The sequence below is a fragment of the Microcebus murinus genome, chromosome 3 (genome assembly GCF_040939455.1).
Source record: "Microcebus murinus isolate Inina chromosome 3, M.murinus_Inina_mat1.0, whole genome shotgun sequence".
Lineage (NCBI taxonomy): Eukaryota > Metazoa > Chordata > Mammalia > Primates > Cheirogaleidae > Microcebus > Microcebus murinus.
In genome coordinates this window covers 21,336,741-21,352,005 of record NC_134106.1, presented here as the reverse complement: position 1 = coordinate 21,352,005, position 15,265 = coordinate 21,336,741, and the positions used below count along the sequence as shown (strand labels likewise).

General features: G+C 54.3%; 1 protein-coding gene across 1 annotated transcript in view; it reads right to left on the bottom strand.

Annotated features, from left to right (window-relative positions):
* Positions 1-1,331: 1,331 nt before the first annotated feature.
* KCNK3 (potassium two pore domain channel subfamily K member 3) overlaps positions 1,332-15,265 on the bottom strand; it is a 38,054-nt gene continuing 24,120 nt past the window's right edge. Inside the window, exon 2 of the mRNA XM_012788186.2 lies at positions 1,332-4,546. Coding sequence (XP_012643640.2) covers positions 3,645-4,546 — 902 coding nt within the window. The 3' untranslated portion in view covers positions 1,332-3,644. The remainder of the gene's footprint in view (positions 4,547-15,265) is intronic.

The window sequence follows — 15,265 nt, the reverse complement described above, 5'->3', positions numbered from 1 at the left end:
TCATCATCACTCACTGCAGTCTTGAGCTTCTGGGCTCAAGCCATCCTCCTGCCTCAGCCTCCCAAGTAGCTGGGACTACTGGCTCATGCCACTGCACTGGGCTGAGAGCCCCAGATTTGGATGAGGTGGCCCTAGGAGTGGATGAGCCAATGGCAGCTAAGCCCCAGTTCTGCTGTGGCCACCCTGATGGCTGCAGGCTAGCGAGGAGCTGCCCAAAGTTGCAAGGATCAGGAGCATCGCAGGAGGGCTGTGTCCTGTCTCCAGGGGTGTGTGGGTACCACCACTTCTTCCTTTGAACCCTGACCACCCCCCATAAGTTGTTCCCTCTTTGTATCTTTCAATTGACCTACATAGGTAGGAGGGAGGCCTGGGAGAAAGTGTCCCCACCCCCACCCCCTTATTTCTCTAGTGTATTTACATTTTAATCTGCAGGTAGCAAACCATTAGTGGGTAGAGACATCAATTTAGTGGATCATGACCAGCATTTTATAACATGAAATAGAATAGAATGTATTAACGCCACTGGATGTAGCAGGTTATTAAGTATAATTATTTCATGAAAGATCGGTAGGTATGTAGACAGGTAGATACGGAGTTGTGGCATAAACGTATTATGGTGGGTTGTACTCAGTGAAGCGTGAAGGCCACTGGCTAGCTGACTTCGGGGGCTAGCACCAACTGGGCAGGGTGGATCTGCTCTCTGGGTCTGTCCTGGCCTCCAGGGCCCAGTCCCAAGCCTGTGGAATCCCTCGAGACCCAGAGAAATATACACCCTGAAGAAAGGTGCTTGTGATGTGTTCTCTTTGAAAGAGACATCTTTGGGTTAGTTAGGTCACTAAGCCAGGGGGTCCCTATGGGAGGAGAAGGGTATACCCACTCTTGGCTGATGGGGGATGTCACTGTCGGCTGGGGTGGTCTCAGCAGGACTCTACAGGCTGTGTGAGGAGGGGGAGCACAGGACTAGGAAATCCCCAATTCTGGTTCTTATTCTAGGTCTGTCACTCACTACTGTGTGATTCAGGGCAGGTGACCTGCCCTCCCTGGGGCTCCGTTTAATCATGTACAAGGGGGACAATAGGACCAAGTAATGTCTAAGGTCTTGCTTTCACAGTCTGTTCCAGGATGACATTAAGAATATCTAGATCTTCTGGGAAATCCCAAAAGGGCAGCTAGCAATGCCACCTGGCTCCTCCTGAAGTCCCCCGAGGCAGAGCCCAGTGAGCCCAGGCGACTCAGCCAGGTATGTCTGTGGACCCAGCGGAGGGCGATGGCAGTTCCCTGCAGCGGAAAGGGCATCCGATGACAGAAACAGCTGGAGCCTGAGCCTGGTCTCCGTGGACAGCATTTATTAGGCGCCATTCTCAGTGTGAAGACAGATAGGCAGGAGGAGCTGAGGGGAGGCCTTGGCAGCCACAGCCTTTGGAGTCCAGGGGCTGCCCGGGGTGGGGGTGTGGGCGCAGGGGCATGTCGCCCACACATATTGCATATTCTGTGGCAGTGTGCCCAGGCATAAGGCATTGGGGAAGCAGAGAGGCTGCCTGCAGTGGGAGGGGTGAGGGAGAAGCGACACTGGCCTTCCAGTTCCCTAGGAAAGACCCCAGCGGAGACTGAGCAGTCTGCCGCGCGCTGCCCCGGGGCCATTCTGCCTCCTTCCCCACCGTCTCTCTGCAACTTTGGTTGTGGCTCCCTCGGGAATGACGGGACAGGACCCCTCGAGGGCAGGGTCACACACAGGACAGAGGCAGCCAGCACTGCCCCCCACCCCAACGTAAACACAGAGGGCACCCCAGGTGCGGGCCCTGCTCTCCTGGCACGTGGGCGGCCAGCTCCTCCACACTGAGACAGGACTCACACACAGGCTAGACTTCTTCGCCCCAGGGGTCCCCAGAGACTAGAGGATGCGGCTGGGCCGGCCTGAGGCTGGCCACCCTGCAGGCCCCTCCCTCCAGCTTCCCTGAATGCCAGGGCTGGCACTGCTGGCGGTGTTAGGGAGCTGACAGGGGGACAGCATGGGAGGGCAGTACTGCAGGAGGAGAGGTTCCTCATCTGCCCTTTGATGCTGGCCTGGCCACTATGCCAGCTTTACCTGTGGGTCCCCAGTAGTGAGCCTCAGGCATCACCTCCATCTGCTGCCCTTCATCTGGGTTCTGGGTTGCAGGAGGGGTGGGCAGAGGGCACACCAGGTCCAAAACCCCCTCACCTGGGAGGCTGTTCCCTGCCGCAGTCTCAGCTCAACTCTAGCTACTAGGGACACAGGCACCAACACTGGCTGTGGGGCCAGGGATGATGTCCCATAGGATAGGCCTGCCAGCTCTCTTGGCCACTCTGCCAACTCTTAGAGCCCCAGCTCCTGGCTTTCCTTCCATGAGACCCAGCCCTCCTTACCTTGGTCCCAAGGACTTCCTTGTTTATAATCAGGAAGCCCAGAGAGAAATGCCCCCACACCACCAATATGCCAGAGCCCTGGCTCCTGGCCAAGAGCAGTAGAAGCTGTGCCTCAGCAGTGGCCAAGCCCTGGGCCTTTGGTTCTGGTTTAAGCCCCAGCCACCCACAACGCCAGGGTGTGTAGGGCAGGAGCTTAGCTTTCAAGAGCAGGTTGAGCTGGAAGGAAAGCACAAAAGAACAGGCTGGGCTCTTGTCCCCCTTTGCCTTTTGCTATCTGTATCACCTCGGGCAAGTCACTTCACCTGTCTGGGCCTCAGTGTTCTTATCTGTAAAGTGGGAATAAGAATTCCTGCACTGGGGACCTCACTGGGCTGTTGTGAGACTCAAATGAATGAGTAGCCAAGATAGACTTTTCGGAGGCCAAAAATCACTTCCCAAATTTAAGAGCTGGTAATTAAATTATCAGCAACAGCTGGGGATGACTAGTCTGAAGTTTTCTGTTCTAGAATCCGAGGGCAGTGTCTAGAAGGCTGAGCTCCCCCCACCCCCCATGAGAATGTGGCCAGAGGACAGTTAAGCTGTCACCTACCAGTGCGACCACCCTACAGAGTGGGGAGCCACTGCCTCCCCCACTCCCCTGGCCCCTCCTGCTGCCTGCCTGTCCTACCTGCTTTCTGTTCTGCCCTCTGGGGACTAGCTTTAGGGACTTCTGGATGTCCACTTTCTCCATAACTGCAAAGCCATGCAAAACAACACAAAGGTAGTGGGAGGTTGGGAGACACAGCCGGGGATGGGAAAGGGGAGTGGGACTGAGTGGGGTGACCTGGACAAAGACACCTTGGCTTTTGGAGCCAAGGGAAGGTGGGAGACCTGGCAGGACAGAGGTATAAATAGAGATGCAAACGTACACGGAACATGGAGTCCCCTCCGGAGGTGGGGCTCTGGGTACCAGCAGGGTCTCTGAGGACTGGGGAGCTTCTTAGATTTCCAAAGGGATGGGAGGCTCCCAGCTTCTGCCCTTCCCCCCGGACCCCCCCAAGTTTCACATTTCTCGGAATTTTCAGGGCTCGGATGGGGGCTCCAGGGGTCCTCAGAGCCCGGCCTCCTGCCGGCTGGTGCGAGCAGGCACAGTCGGAGATGGGGGGCTGGGGGAGAGAGGAGAGGGGTGTTGGGGGCGTCCCACTGGGCTGAAGGCGGTTTCTTCTCCCCGCAGGAGCCCCCCGCCCGCACCCCCAGGCGCTCCAGGCCCCTCGGGGCGTTCACACGGAGCTCCTGCGTTTCATGAGGCCGCGGAAGGTGGACAGGCTGTGCAGGCCCGTGGACACCGAGCTGATGGCGGAGCGCGGCGCCACGCTGCAGAGGCAGCGGCGCGACGGCGTGTCGCTGTAGCGGCCGCCCATTCCCGGCGACGAGTGGCTCTGCTCCACGCACGTGTCGGACGTGGAGAGGTCCCGCGGGATGATCATGGGGATGGAGTACTGCAGCTTCTCGCGGCTCTTGTACCAGAGGCACGAGCACATGGACTGGAAGTGCAGCACCTCTGCGTACACGTTGCGGAAGCCGCCGCCGCCCGCCGGGGACGAGGCGGTGTCCGTGGTGTGCGCGCTGCCGCCCCCGCCGCCGCCGCAGCCGCCCGCCCGCCCGTTGTGCGTGAGCAGCGCGCGGTGCTCGGCGTCGCGCTTCTCGTCCTCGGCGTTCATGGTCATGAAGCGCAGCACCACGAGGTTGAGGAAGGCGCCGATGACCGTGAGGCCCGTGAGGATGTAGACGAAGCTGAAGGCCACGTACTGCGGCTGCGTCTGCAGCGCCTGGTCCTTCTGCAGCGCCACGTAGTCGCCGAAGCCGATGGTGGTGAGCGTGATGAAGCAGTAGTAGTAGGCCTGGAAGAAGGTCCAGTGCTCGTAGTGGGAGAAGGCGGCGGCGCCGATGCACAGCGTGCTGATGCACGAGAAGAAGCCGATGAGCACCATGTTGGCCATGGACACGTCGGCGCGCCGCATGCCCAGCCCCTTCTTGGCGCGGTGCAGCAGGTACCTCACGAAGGTGTTGATGCGCTCGCCCAGGCTCTGGAACATGACGAGCGTGAGCGGGATGCCCAGCAGCGCGTAGAACATGCAGAACACCTTGCCGCCATCGGTGCTGGGCGCCGCGTGCCCGTAGCCTGGGGGAAGAGGGGAGAGGAGAGAAAGCACACGCTGTGGGGCTGCCCTCGCAGAAGCCTCCTCCCCTCCGCCCCCTGCACCCCCACCCTGCAGGTCTGCGCCTCTCCTTCGACACAGTGATGGGTGTGTCCTTGTCCCCTCGCACTGTGCTAGTCTCTTGCTTATGCCTTGTCATTTACTTTTGTGACAATCCCAGAAGCGAGGGAGGAAGGAAGAAACAAGGGAAGGTTAAGTGACTTTTCCAAGGTCACGCTGGTTGGAAGCAGAGCAGCTCGCGTTTGAACTCGAGTCTGTTTGGCTTCAAAGACTGGACGGGTTGGTACACTAGAGAAGGAGCTGACTCGCGGTGCTGTTGGGAACTTGGGCCAGAGGCACAGTGAAGTGTGAAGGACACAGGCCTGTTGGGAGACCTGGGTTCTAGCTCAGTGTTGTAGGGTTTGGGCATGCATCTTTTTTTTTTTTTTTTGAGACAGAGCCTCGCTTTGATGCCCAGGCTAGAGTGAGTGCCATGCCATCAGCCTAGCTCACAGCAACCTCAAACTCCTGGGCTCAAGCAGTCTTTCTGCCTTAGCCTCCCAAGTAGCTGGGACTACAGGCATGCGCCACCATGCCCGGCTAATTTTTTCTATATATGTTAGTTGGCCAATTAATTTCTTTCTATTTATAGTAGAGACGGGGTCTTGCTCTCGCTCAGGCTGGTTTCGAACTCCTGACCTCAAGCAATCCGCCCGCCTCTGCCTCCCTGTGCTAGGATTACAGGCGTGAGCCACCACGCCTGGCTGGGCATGCATCTTGTCTTCTCTGTGCCTTAGTTTCCTTCATTTATTAAGGGGAGGTGGTTGGACTGAATGGGTTCTGACATTCTGTGATACAGTATGGAGGGAGGGAAACTGAGGCATAGAGAGGACATGGCTTCTCATCAAGGAGGATGTCTCCTTGATGATCTCCCTGCTGTCAGCCAAAGCTTAGGGGTGGTGGTTACCACTGGGGCCCTCCAGATTCCCTGGGCAGTGGGCCCACCAGTGCCAGAGAAGGAGGAAGGAGACAGCTGGATGAATGAGTACTCTAGGGTCTTCACCCACCCCTAGTCTGGGGCTCTGAGGTCATCCTCTGTGCTTGGCCCCAAAGTAGGGTCTGTCCTCATTGGCAGGTGGCATTACTCTTGGCAAACCAGGAGCCCTTGCTGTCCTTCCAGATGTGTTACTATCACCAGCCAGACAACCTCTGTGCCTCCCAGCCCCACCCCTGCCCTCACTGAGCCAGGAGCCGGGCAGAGGCAAAGCCTCTCTCTGAGCCAGCCATCAAATGGCCTTAAGTCAAGAATTCTGCCTGGTTACCTGGAGGGAAAATGACCCTGGATGGGAACACAGAAGCCTTGGGCACAAATTCTGGCCCTCTCTCTAGTGGCTGTGTGACCTTGGGCAAATTGCTCCCCCTCTCTGAGCATGTTTCTTTATTTGGAAAGTGTGGTCTTCCGGTCCTGGCCTTGCTTCTTTCACTGTTGAGATATTTATTACTGTTATGAATAGAATTATGATAAAATAATGCTGGCAGCCTTTTCAATTTTTCCTCCTTCCTGGGCTTTATCAAATCTTAACCAAATGTTTTTTCTTCCATGTTGTTTTCCTGGATACTTCACAACTAAAAGTGATCTCTGCCTTAAGTGGCACTGAGAATGTTCAGCTTTGAACTCCAGGGCTAATATTCCCAACACCACCCCGTTCCCCCGGGCCCCCGACGGCACACAGCTAAACACTAGCTTGTGGGGAAGGGGCGGGCACTGCTTGGCTTGTCACAGTCCTCTCTAGCATCCCCCTCCATGTTGCCAGGCACACCCACGTGAGCCCAAAATTCGTGTGATGACTGAATTGCAGGGCAGGATGCTGTGTACTTTGGGATCTGACCTGAGTTCGCGTCTTGACTTTGTCATGAGCTATTAGGTTATTAAGTATGAAATGTCCCTTTCTCTTAAGTACTAAGTTTGACAGGTGCTATCTCTGACATTTCACTTTGACACTTCTTATTTTATGTTTCTTGTGAAGGTACATCTTCAGTCTTTCAAACGCATGTTTTGGCTTGTGATTATCTTTCACATTTTTTTAAGAGCAATTTTTGTGAAACCATGGTTAAGTCAAAAACTTGTGTTATTTTCGAATATGAGTTCCACCATGGAACCAATGCAGCGCAGATAGCTCGAAATATCAACAAAGTGTTTGGGAAGGATGTGACTAATGAACGCACACAGTAGGTTGATGGTTTGAGAAGTTCCTTTCTGGTGATTTTAATCTTGAAAATGAGCCACGTGGGTGACCTGAGACCAAGGTGGATAATGATGAGCTGAAAGCTGTTGTGGAAACAAATCCATCTCAGCCTACGGGTGAATTAGTGGCAAGGTTTGACGTTACTATTCCAACAATATTGGACCATTTGAAACAAATGGGCAAGGTAAAGAAGCTGGATAGATGGGTATTGCATGAATTAAACGAGCATCAGAAGAGAAATTGTTTTGAAGCTTGCCTTTTTTTGGTGTCATGACATAAAGACGAACCATTTATACACCGTATTGTTATGTGTGATGAAAAATGGATTCTTTTTGACAATCGCAAGCATATGGCACAATGGTTGGATAAAGATGAAGTGCCGAAACACAGTCCAAAACGGAATATTCATCAAAAAAAGCTATTGGTGACTGTTTGGTGGTCCAGTGCTGGTGTTATCCACTACAGCTTCATGAAACCTGGACAGTTGATTACAGCGGATGTCAACTGCAACTAATTGGACAAAATGATGAGGATGCTTGTGATTAAGCAGCCAGGATTGGTCAATAGAGACAGGCCAATCTTCTTGCAAGACAATGCTTGACCATATGTTGCACAAACAACGTTGCTCAAACTACAGAAGCTGGCCTTGGAAACTCTCCGTCATCCACCATATTCGTAAGACCTTGAGCTAACTGACTACCGCATCTTCCAGGCTTTGAACCACTTCTTGCAAGGAAAAATATTCAGTTCTGAACAAGCTGTGGAAAATGCGTTTTGAGATTTCATCACCACTCTCTCTCCAGGCTTCTTCACTGCTGGCATAAACAGCTACCGTTAAGATGGCAAAACTGTGTCGATAGTTTAGGTGCATGCTTTGATTAATTGTACTGCTTCTTGTTTGAGATATAATAAACTAAACTTGTGATTAAAAATTGGACATTTCATATTTAATGACCTAGGGCACGCGTGTGTGTGTGTGTGTGTGTGTGTGTGTGTGTGTGTGTGTTTGACCTCTCTGAGCCTTAGTTTCCACATCTGTAAAATGGGGCTAATAAGTAGCATCTGCCTCACAGGGATTTTGGGAGGAATAAGAAAGATAATGTGTGTAATGCACTTAGCCTAGAGCCTGGTACATATCAAGTGCTCAATAATAGCTCACTGTGATTAATAATGAATGAAGGTACCAGATTACTCTTACGTTTCCAAGACAGCACCCGGGCTCAGTCCCAGTAAAGCTGGCATCTCTGTCCACCCAGGGCCATTTGGATCTTAAAGCTCAGGGAAGACTGGAGACAGCTGCTCAGGGGTGTACAGGGCTGTGGGGCTGCTCTTAGAAACAGCTCCCCTGCCCCCCACCACAGTGTTGAGCCAGTGACTGTGTCACCCTTTGCCAGGGACCTGGACAGATGAGCTGTTGAGCCACTGTGCCTGGGACGTCTGCACCCCAGCAGGGTGAGAACAGATTGTGCCGCCAGCCCGGCCACGGCAGCCAGACCACAACTCACCTCGACAGCTGGGCAGGCCCCGAGCCAGAGCTGCTTCTCATCCCGTCCTTCCCTGTCCTCCCAGGCCAGCACTGCTTGGTGTGTGGGGAAGGCATGGCACTGTGGATGGGGCTCCACGGGGAGTGTGCACCTGGCCCCAGCCTGACCACGCGATGGCTGTGTGACCTTGGGCAAATCCCTTTCCCTCTCTGGGCTCGCTTGCCTTGTCTGCACTCCGGGGATTGAGCTAGAGCTATTAATCCCCACCCTGGCTGCCCGCCAGAGCTGCCATCAGGAGGAAAGGAGAGCCTGGACGTGCAAGTACTTTGGAACCTGTGGCGCGAGAGGCAGAAGCGGTGGTGATGGGATCTCATGGGGGAAAGTCGGCCTGAGAGCACAGCGCTGGGGGCTGGGCCATCTCCGTGGGGTCAGGCACCCCCTGTCCACCGCCACCACCACCTTGCCCCTTGTTCGTTCCTAAGCTGTGACTTCTCTGGGTCCACCATCTCTTAGGAAAGGCCAGTGCCTTGCTGCCCACCGTGGGCTGCCACGAAGCCCCCAGCTTCAAGGAGCAACACATCCTTCCCCCGCTCTTCTTGTCACCTGGCAGCATCCTCGCCCCAGCCCAGCTGTGCGGGCACCTTCCCTGCGCAGTGCTTCCCTGCCCCTCCCCTCCCGGCCAGGCCTCAGTGCCCTCGGGACCCAGTCCCAGCGCAAGTGACAACCCCGTCCCCTGCCTCTCCTCCTCTTGAACTCGGTGACTTTCAAAGCAAGTGACAGAGTGACAGAGGCTCTTGTCAGCCGAGGCACCTCGTGCCCCACCACAGTCACTGCCCCGTCCAGGGCAACCTCGGCTGGACGAGCCTCGCCTTTGGGGTCAGATGCCCCCGGGGCTGCCCTCACTTCCTCCCGCAGGCTGAGCCTTCGTCATAAGCTCTTACCCCTCAGATATATTTTTAACTTAATCCTCAAAAACTCCTAACAACGTCATTATTATGACTATCTCCATTTCACAGTTGAAGTCATGAAGTCTGGAAGGGCCTTGTGAGTTGGCCAAGGGCACTAGGCCTCTCTGACTCAGCGTTCATTCCTGCGCTCAGGAGCCGACATATCACCCCAGGAACGGCATCCAGGACGGGAAACTGAGGCCCCGAGAGCAGGGCACTGCAGTCGGAGCCTCAGCCTCAGAAGCGGCGGTGGCGAGGGACGCACAGGGCGACACGCTCCTCCAAGCATCAGGCGCTGTCAGCGCGCCCCCTCCCCTTCGTCCGTCCTGCTGTCCCTGGGTGAAAGGGCAAAGGAGCCGTGAGGACCTGCTGACGTGGGCACCCGGCTTGGGGGGGTGCCAGCTGGGTGGAGCCAGTCCCGGGGGCCCTGGAACTTCTGGGAAGTAAGTGGGAGTTTGGCAAGACGTGTCCGCCTGCCAGCAGGCCTGCCGCCTGCCGGCCCTTGTCCACATCAGCCTTGGCTTCTCGAGGGAGGGGGTGGAGGGGTTCTTCCTCTTCTCCTTTCTGTCCGGCCTGCAAAGGGCCATCTGTCCTGTGTGGCACCAGCATGCACAGACGCTGCTCTCTGGGGCTGGTTCTCTGAGGACCCTCTCTCACGGCACCTGCCGACTGATCAGCCAGAATCATGCCCGGACCCACAAGACTCCAGCTGGTGCCTCCGAGAGCACCGACGGGGGGTATCCCCCCACACCCCACCTCCCTTCCCTGAATCCACCATACACTGTAAGGTTCTCGGAGACAGGCCCTTAGCAATACTTCGATCTAGTCCTTATATTGTATAGATGAGGAAATGGAGGCCCAGAGAGGGAAAGCAACCTGCTCAAGGCCACACAGCTGGTGAATGGCAGAACCAGGACTATGATCCAGGATACTTAGTTCTGAAATCAGTGCTCTGTCCACTGCCCCCGACTCATTCAACCAGGGAGCAACTCAGCTAAGAGATGGCCCTGGAACCTGGCTGGAGACACACAATTTACTGAGGAAGTCAAGTGACTGGACATAAAAACAGAATTGCTAGTATGTATGTTTTAGGGCAGCAAGAAAACTGAGAGGTAGGACGGAAACCCCTGAGCCTCAATTCTTCTGTTTTTTCCCCAGAATCACTAGGGAGCTCAGAAACCGGCTGAAGCTCTGTCTTCCTAGAAGAGGTGGGGTGGGGGTGAGGAGTGGGGTTGGGTCTGGCCCTCCCTCCCACTGATCTTTCCCTATGGCCTATTTCCTTCTAGCCAAAGCACATGTAGCCACCGTGAGCCCTTGGTAATGGCCTTGCCTGCTGCCCACTGGCTTCCTATGCCTGCCTGCCGGCCTGACCTCCTACCCCTGGCCTAGCTGGCCACAAGGCCAGGATGCTGGCCATGGCCTTGGGTGGAGGAAAGAGCATGAGGCTAGGAGGCAGGACACCTGGGGTCTGACCTGACCCTGACCAAAGCTAGCTTTGTGTCTTGGCAAGTCCCTACCCCTCTCGGGGACTCAGTTTTCCTCATCTGTGACGTGGGAGACAGGGCAAGAGAGGAGGTTTTGAATTGCTATAGATGTCCTTTATTATTTCCTCTCCATCTGACCCATTCAGAGAATCAAAATCCTGAAAGATTTTATTTCTGAAGCACAATGTGCTGATCAGTGCATCATGCAACCTACCTAGAGCAGGCACTGAACAAATCGCTGTTAGAGCCATAATTAATTTCCCCATCAAAATTAATTAAGAAACACATCTGCCAGTCAGAACTTCTGATTAGCATAAGATAATTGCTTCTATGAGACTGAATGAAGCTATTGTGATTGAAATACTGAAAATAAGTAGGAGATCTCTGCAGTTGAGTGGAGTAAATAAGAACACAGACTCTGGAGCCAAACAGCTTTTAACCTTGGCCAATTACTGAATCCACCTTATCTGTAAAATGGGAATGATAAAGACTTGCTGTGGGGACACGATGAGTAAGTACACTTAAAATGCTTAGGATACTAAGATCAATAAATATTAACGATTAGTTCGAATATTTTGGAGAACACCAAGATTAGATGATCTTTAAAGTTCCTTTCAGCACCAACGTTCTAGGGTCGCTTGGGTAAGTTGAATTGGGAAATGCTGAATTTGACAGGCTTCGCTGTCATTTGATTTACTTGTGGCTTTCCAGAGCCATACACGTGTTAATGTGCAAGGTCAGTCAAAGCTGGGAGAACGGGCTACGTTTTCCTACTTACTTGACCTCGGAGCACTTTTCTCATGGTGCGACCTCGGGACAAGTGTTTCTCGAAGCACAGTTTGGGAAATGCTCCTTTGTAGCATCAGAAACCTCTAAGGTCCTTCCTCCAGGTCTCTGACGTTGAGATTCTTTGATCTCCCATCTCTGGGTGGCCCAGCCCTTCTGTGGATTAGAAACCGCAGCCTTGGCAATGCACGGCTGCATCCTGTCTCCCTGCTGACCTAGTTATCTAATGTAAATATGGCACTGGCTAGGCTAATGTTTGTCCTGGGGGAAGATGGATGAGGGACCTGTGGCCTGAGTGCCCAAAGAGCTGCTGAGAGTGGGGGAGGGCCTGACCCCGGTGCTGCCTGGGGCTGGTGGGTAGCCAGAGAGGAGTGCGGGCTCCAGGGAGACAGAGGCTGCTCTGGAGGACTGGCTGCAACACGTAGGGACCCCAGAGGAAGGCTGGGCTCTCCTGCCAGGCACTTGGGCTCAGAGGGACACCCAGGAAAGGACCCATGAGGACCCTGACTCCTGGGAGCCTGAGGCACAGATAGCAGCCGCCCCTTGGTCTGGAGGTGGAGGCAGAGTGGAGTTGGCGCCTAACTGGCGTGTTAAAGGAGGTGAGGCGGAAGGAGCCGCCAGGGCCAGTGTGTGCGGGCCCTGCAGGGGGAGGGCAGGGCTGCGCTTGCTGGAGAGGGGAGGGGGTACTCTGCATCCAGCTCAGACACCACCTCTCCCTCTGCCCCCTGTATGCCCCTGGCCCTGTATTGGTGCACTCTTGTCTACAGAGGAGTCCTGTGGGGCTCTGCGCTCCTGCAGGGCTGGCAAGTCCCCTCAGCAAATGCTGCTAAACCCAGAAGGCCCCGATTCTGAAGGACTCTGAAGTCTGTGATGGCCATGACAGACCTCCCCTTAGACACCCAGGAGGGGGAGGGGAGGTGACCCTTGGCAGGAGGGCCTTTGGTGACTAATAGCTCCTGCCCGCTGTAGCTCCCCGGCCCCTTCAAAACAAGGTCAGCTTCAAGGCCCCCGAAGGAATCCCCCCAGCCCGGCCTGGCCAAGCCCCGAGCTAGGCCTGGGAAACCACCAGGGCCTCCTGGAGCTGGGGTGGGAGTGGGACCCATGCGCAGAACCGGGTCTGGAGTCTGTCCCCTCTGAAGCACAGCACCTGTCCCCTGCCTCCTCCCTGCCCCTTCCCAAGGCCTCTCGCCCATTGACCTATCTTCCCCCACTCCCGAGCTCAGGTTCTCTCCCTGCCCCTTCCGTCCTCCCAGACTTGCCACTGTGGGCCCACTGCTCTCACCTCTCTCACCTTTAGCTGTCCCCATCCACAGGTGCCCCTAGTACTGATTTAGGGACCTCTGGTGTAGGACAGCCCCCAATGCCCCCATCCCCCACCCTCTCCAGGCCCACGTGGGCTGAGGGGAGCTGAGAGGGAGGGTGCTGGTGTCATGGAAAATCCCTGCGGCAGCCAAGGTCAGTGTTTGCAGACACAGCCTGGCCTGGAGCCAGGCCTGCCTCCCTGGCCAGCTCCCTCCGGCCCATCCCAGAGGCCGGCTTCATGCCGGGGTCCTCAGGAACCCAAGGACGGCCCTGCTCTGGGTGCCTGGGGACAGGGGCCTTAGGAGCAATGAGTCCTGGAGTGTGGGAGACTACGCAGTTAAACTGTCTCATTTTATAGATGAGTAAATCGAGGCCCAGAGAGGAGCAGGCACCAGCCCCACAACACAGCAAGTCAGCGACAGAACCAGGACTGGGATCCAGGGCCCGCTGTCCTGCTCAGTCCTGTTTTACTGCCCCATGCTAAAGTCTGTTCTGATGAGGAATAGTGGGATAGTGGAATAGTGCAGGCTGCTTCAACCTTTCCACGCATCAGGGGCTAGGGTGGGGGGCGCTGGACGTGAGGTTGCCGTTGTGGCCAGGAGAAATAGACCCAGAGGATCAAACAGAGGTCCCTGACCTCAAAACACTTTCTGCCTGGGCATAAATCAGATGAAACCTATCAGTGGAAGCACTTTGAAAGCTTCCATGCCCCATGCAAAGCAGAGGTTATTATTACACAAATTATTAAAATGTGTGGCACTCAATGGCAGGCTATCATGGTGAAAAAAAAAAAGGAAAGAAAGAAATGCATGGCAAAGGTGGTAAATGTTTTAGGAGGGGTTTAAGACAGAGGCTGAAGGAGGGCTGGAGGTGGAGAACTTCAGCTGGGGTCTCAGAGAGGGCTTCTGGAGGAGGTGGCATTTGCCCTGCGCTCTGAAGGGTGGCTGGGAAACACAGGGTTTCGACTAGAGGAGCTGCTGAAGCAAGGGTACGGTGCTAGGAAGACACATGGTGTGTTAGGGGCAGAGAAAATGACCTTAGGGGACCGGTGTGCATTCTCACAAAAGGGGGTGGAGTGGGGACTGGCAGACTCAGAGAGGCAGCTTTAAGATATGCATCAAAAACCTTAGAAATGCATCTACCCGCTGACCCTGCAATGCCACTTCTAGGAATCTCTGCTAGGAAAATAACCAGAGATCAGAACAAAGATTTATGAACAAGGATGTTTATAGCAGCATTTTCATTGTGAAAAATTGTAAACAGTCCAAATGTTCACCAATAGGGTTTGGTTAAACATATTAAGGTATATTTATGTGGTGGAATATTGTGCAGCCATTAAAGTGCTGTTCTTAAGGAGTCACTTAATTACATAGAAAACCACCATATAATGTTAAATAAAAAGGGCAGAATACAACACTTTCTGTATGGCAGGATCCTACACTAAATACATAAACATAAGAAATGTTTATGTATACACACCAAAAAAGCAGCTAGAAGAATATACACTAAAAAAATCACAGAGTTTATCCCTGAATAATGGGTTCACTATTGAGTTTAATTTTCTTTTTATACATGCTACATGTTTCTACAAAAAATCTATTACTTTTGCAAGTAAAAAAATGATAAATATTATACACCTAACGGCAAAAATTCTTCTGGTGTTCTTGGAACAGGAAGTTCCGTTGAAAAGTGGAGGCTGGTAAGGTGGGCAGGGGCTAACATTTGGGGAGTTTGGGAGGGTGGGTTCAGGAGTAAGAGTCTTCCGTTGAGGGCAATGGGGAGCGATTGAGAGCTCCTGAGTAGGGGAGGGACATGTTCGAGGAGGTATTGAGCCAAATCTTCTGGCGTCCTTGGCCGGGGTAGTGGCAGTGGGTGGACAGGGAACTTTTTAGGACTCTGTATGGTCCAGTTTCAAGTGCTCAGGGCTGAGCTAGAGGGAAGCAGAGGGTGCAAGGATTCAGGAGGGGAGAGAAGAAGGGTGGCGAGAGGAGAGGAGAGTGCGCCGCAGCGTGGGACGCCCTGCATTTGTGGGTGAAGCTGTAGCTCTCTGAGGGCAGGGATTCTTGTCTCTTTTGTTTGCCAATCCATCCCCCACATCTAGAGGGGGGCTTGGCTCATGGCTGCCGCTTCATAAACCGCTGTTGAATGAATGACTTAGTGAGAGGGAGGCCCCAAAGATGAGCCTGAGGTTTGAAGGGCGCAGAGACAGGGAGGATGGACAGAGTGGGAGGCCCAGGGCGGGCAAAGTCACACCACAGCACAACCCCAGGTGTCCCGGGAAGGGTGCTGACCTGGGGCCTGTGGGGTCTGTTCTAGGCTAGCCACTGGACCAGGTGCCATGGCCTGGGCCCATGGCCTGTCTGCATCCCTATGACCTGCTGGACAGAGCATCTGTGAGCCCAGAGCTTCTGACAGATTGGATCTGGTGGGGTTTTAATTAAATGCATCCACCAG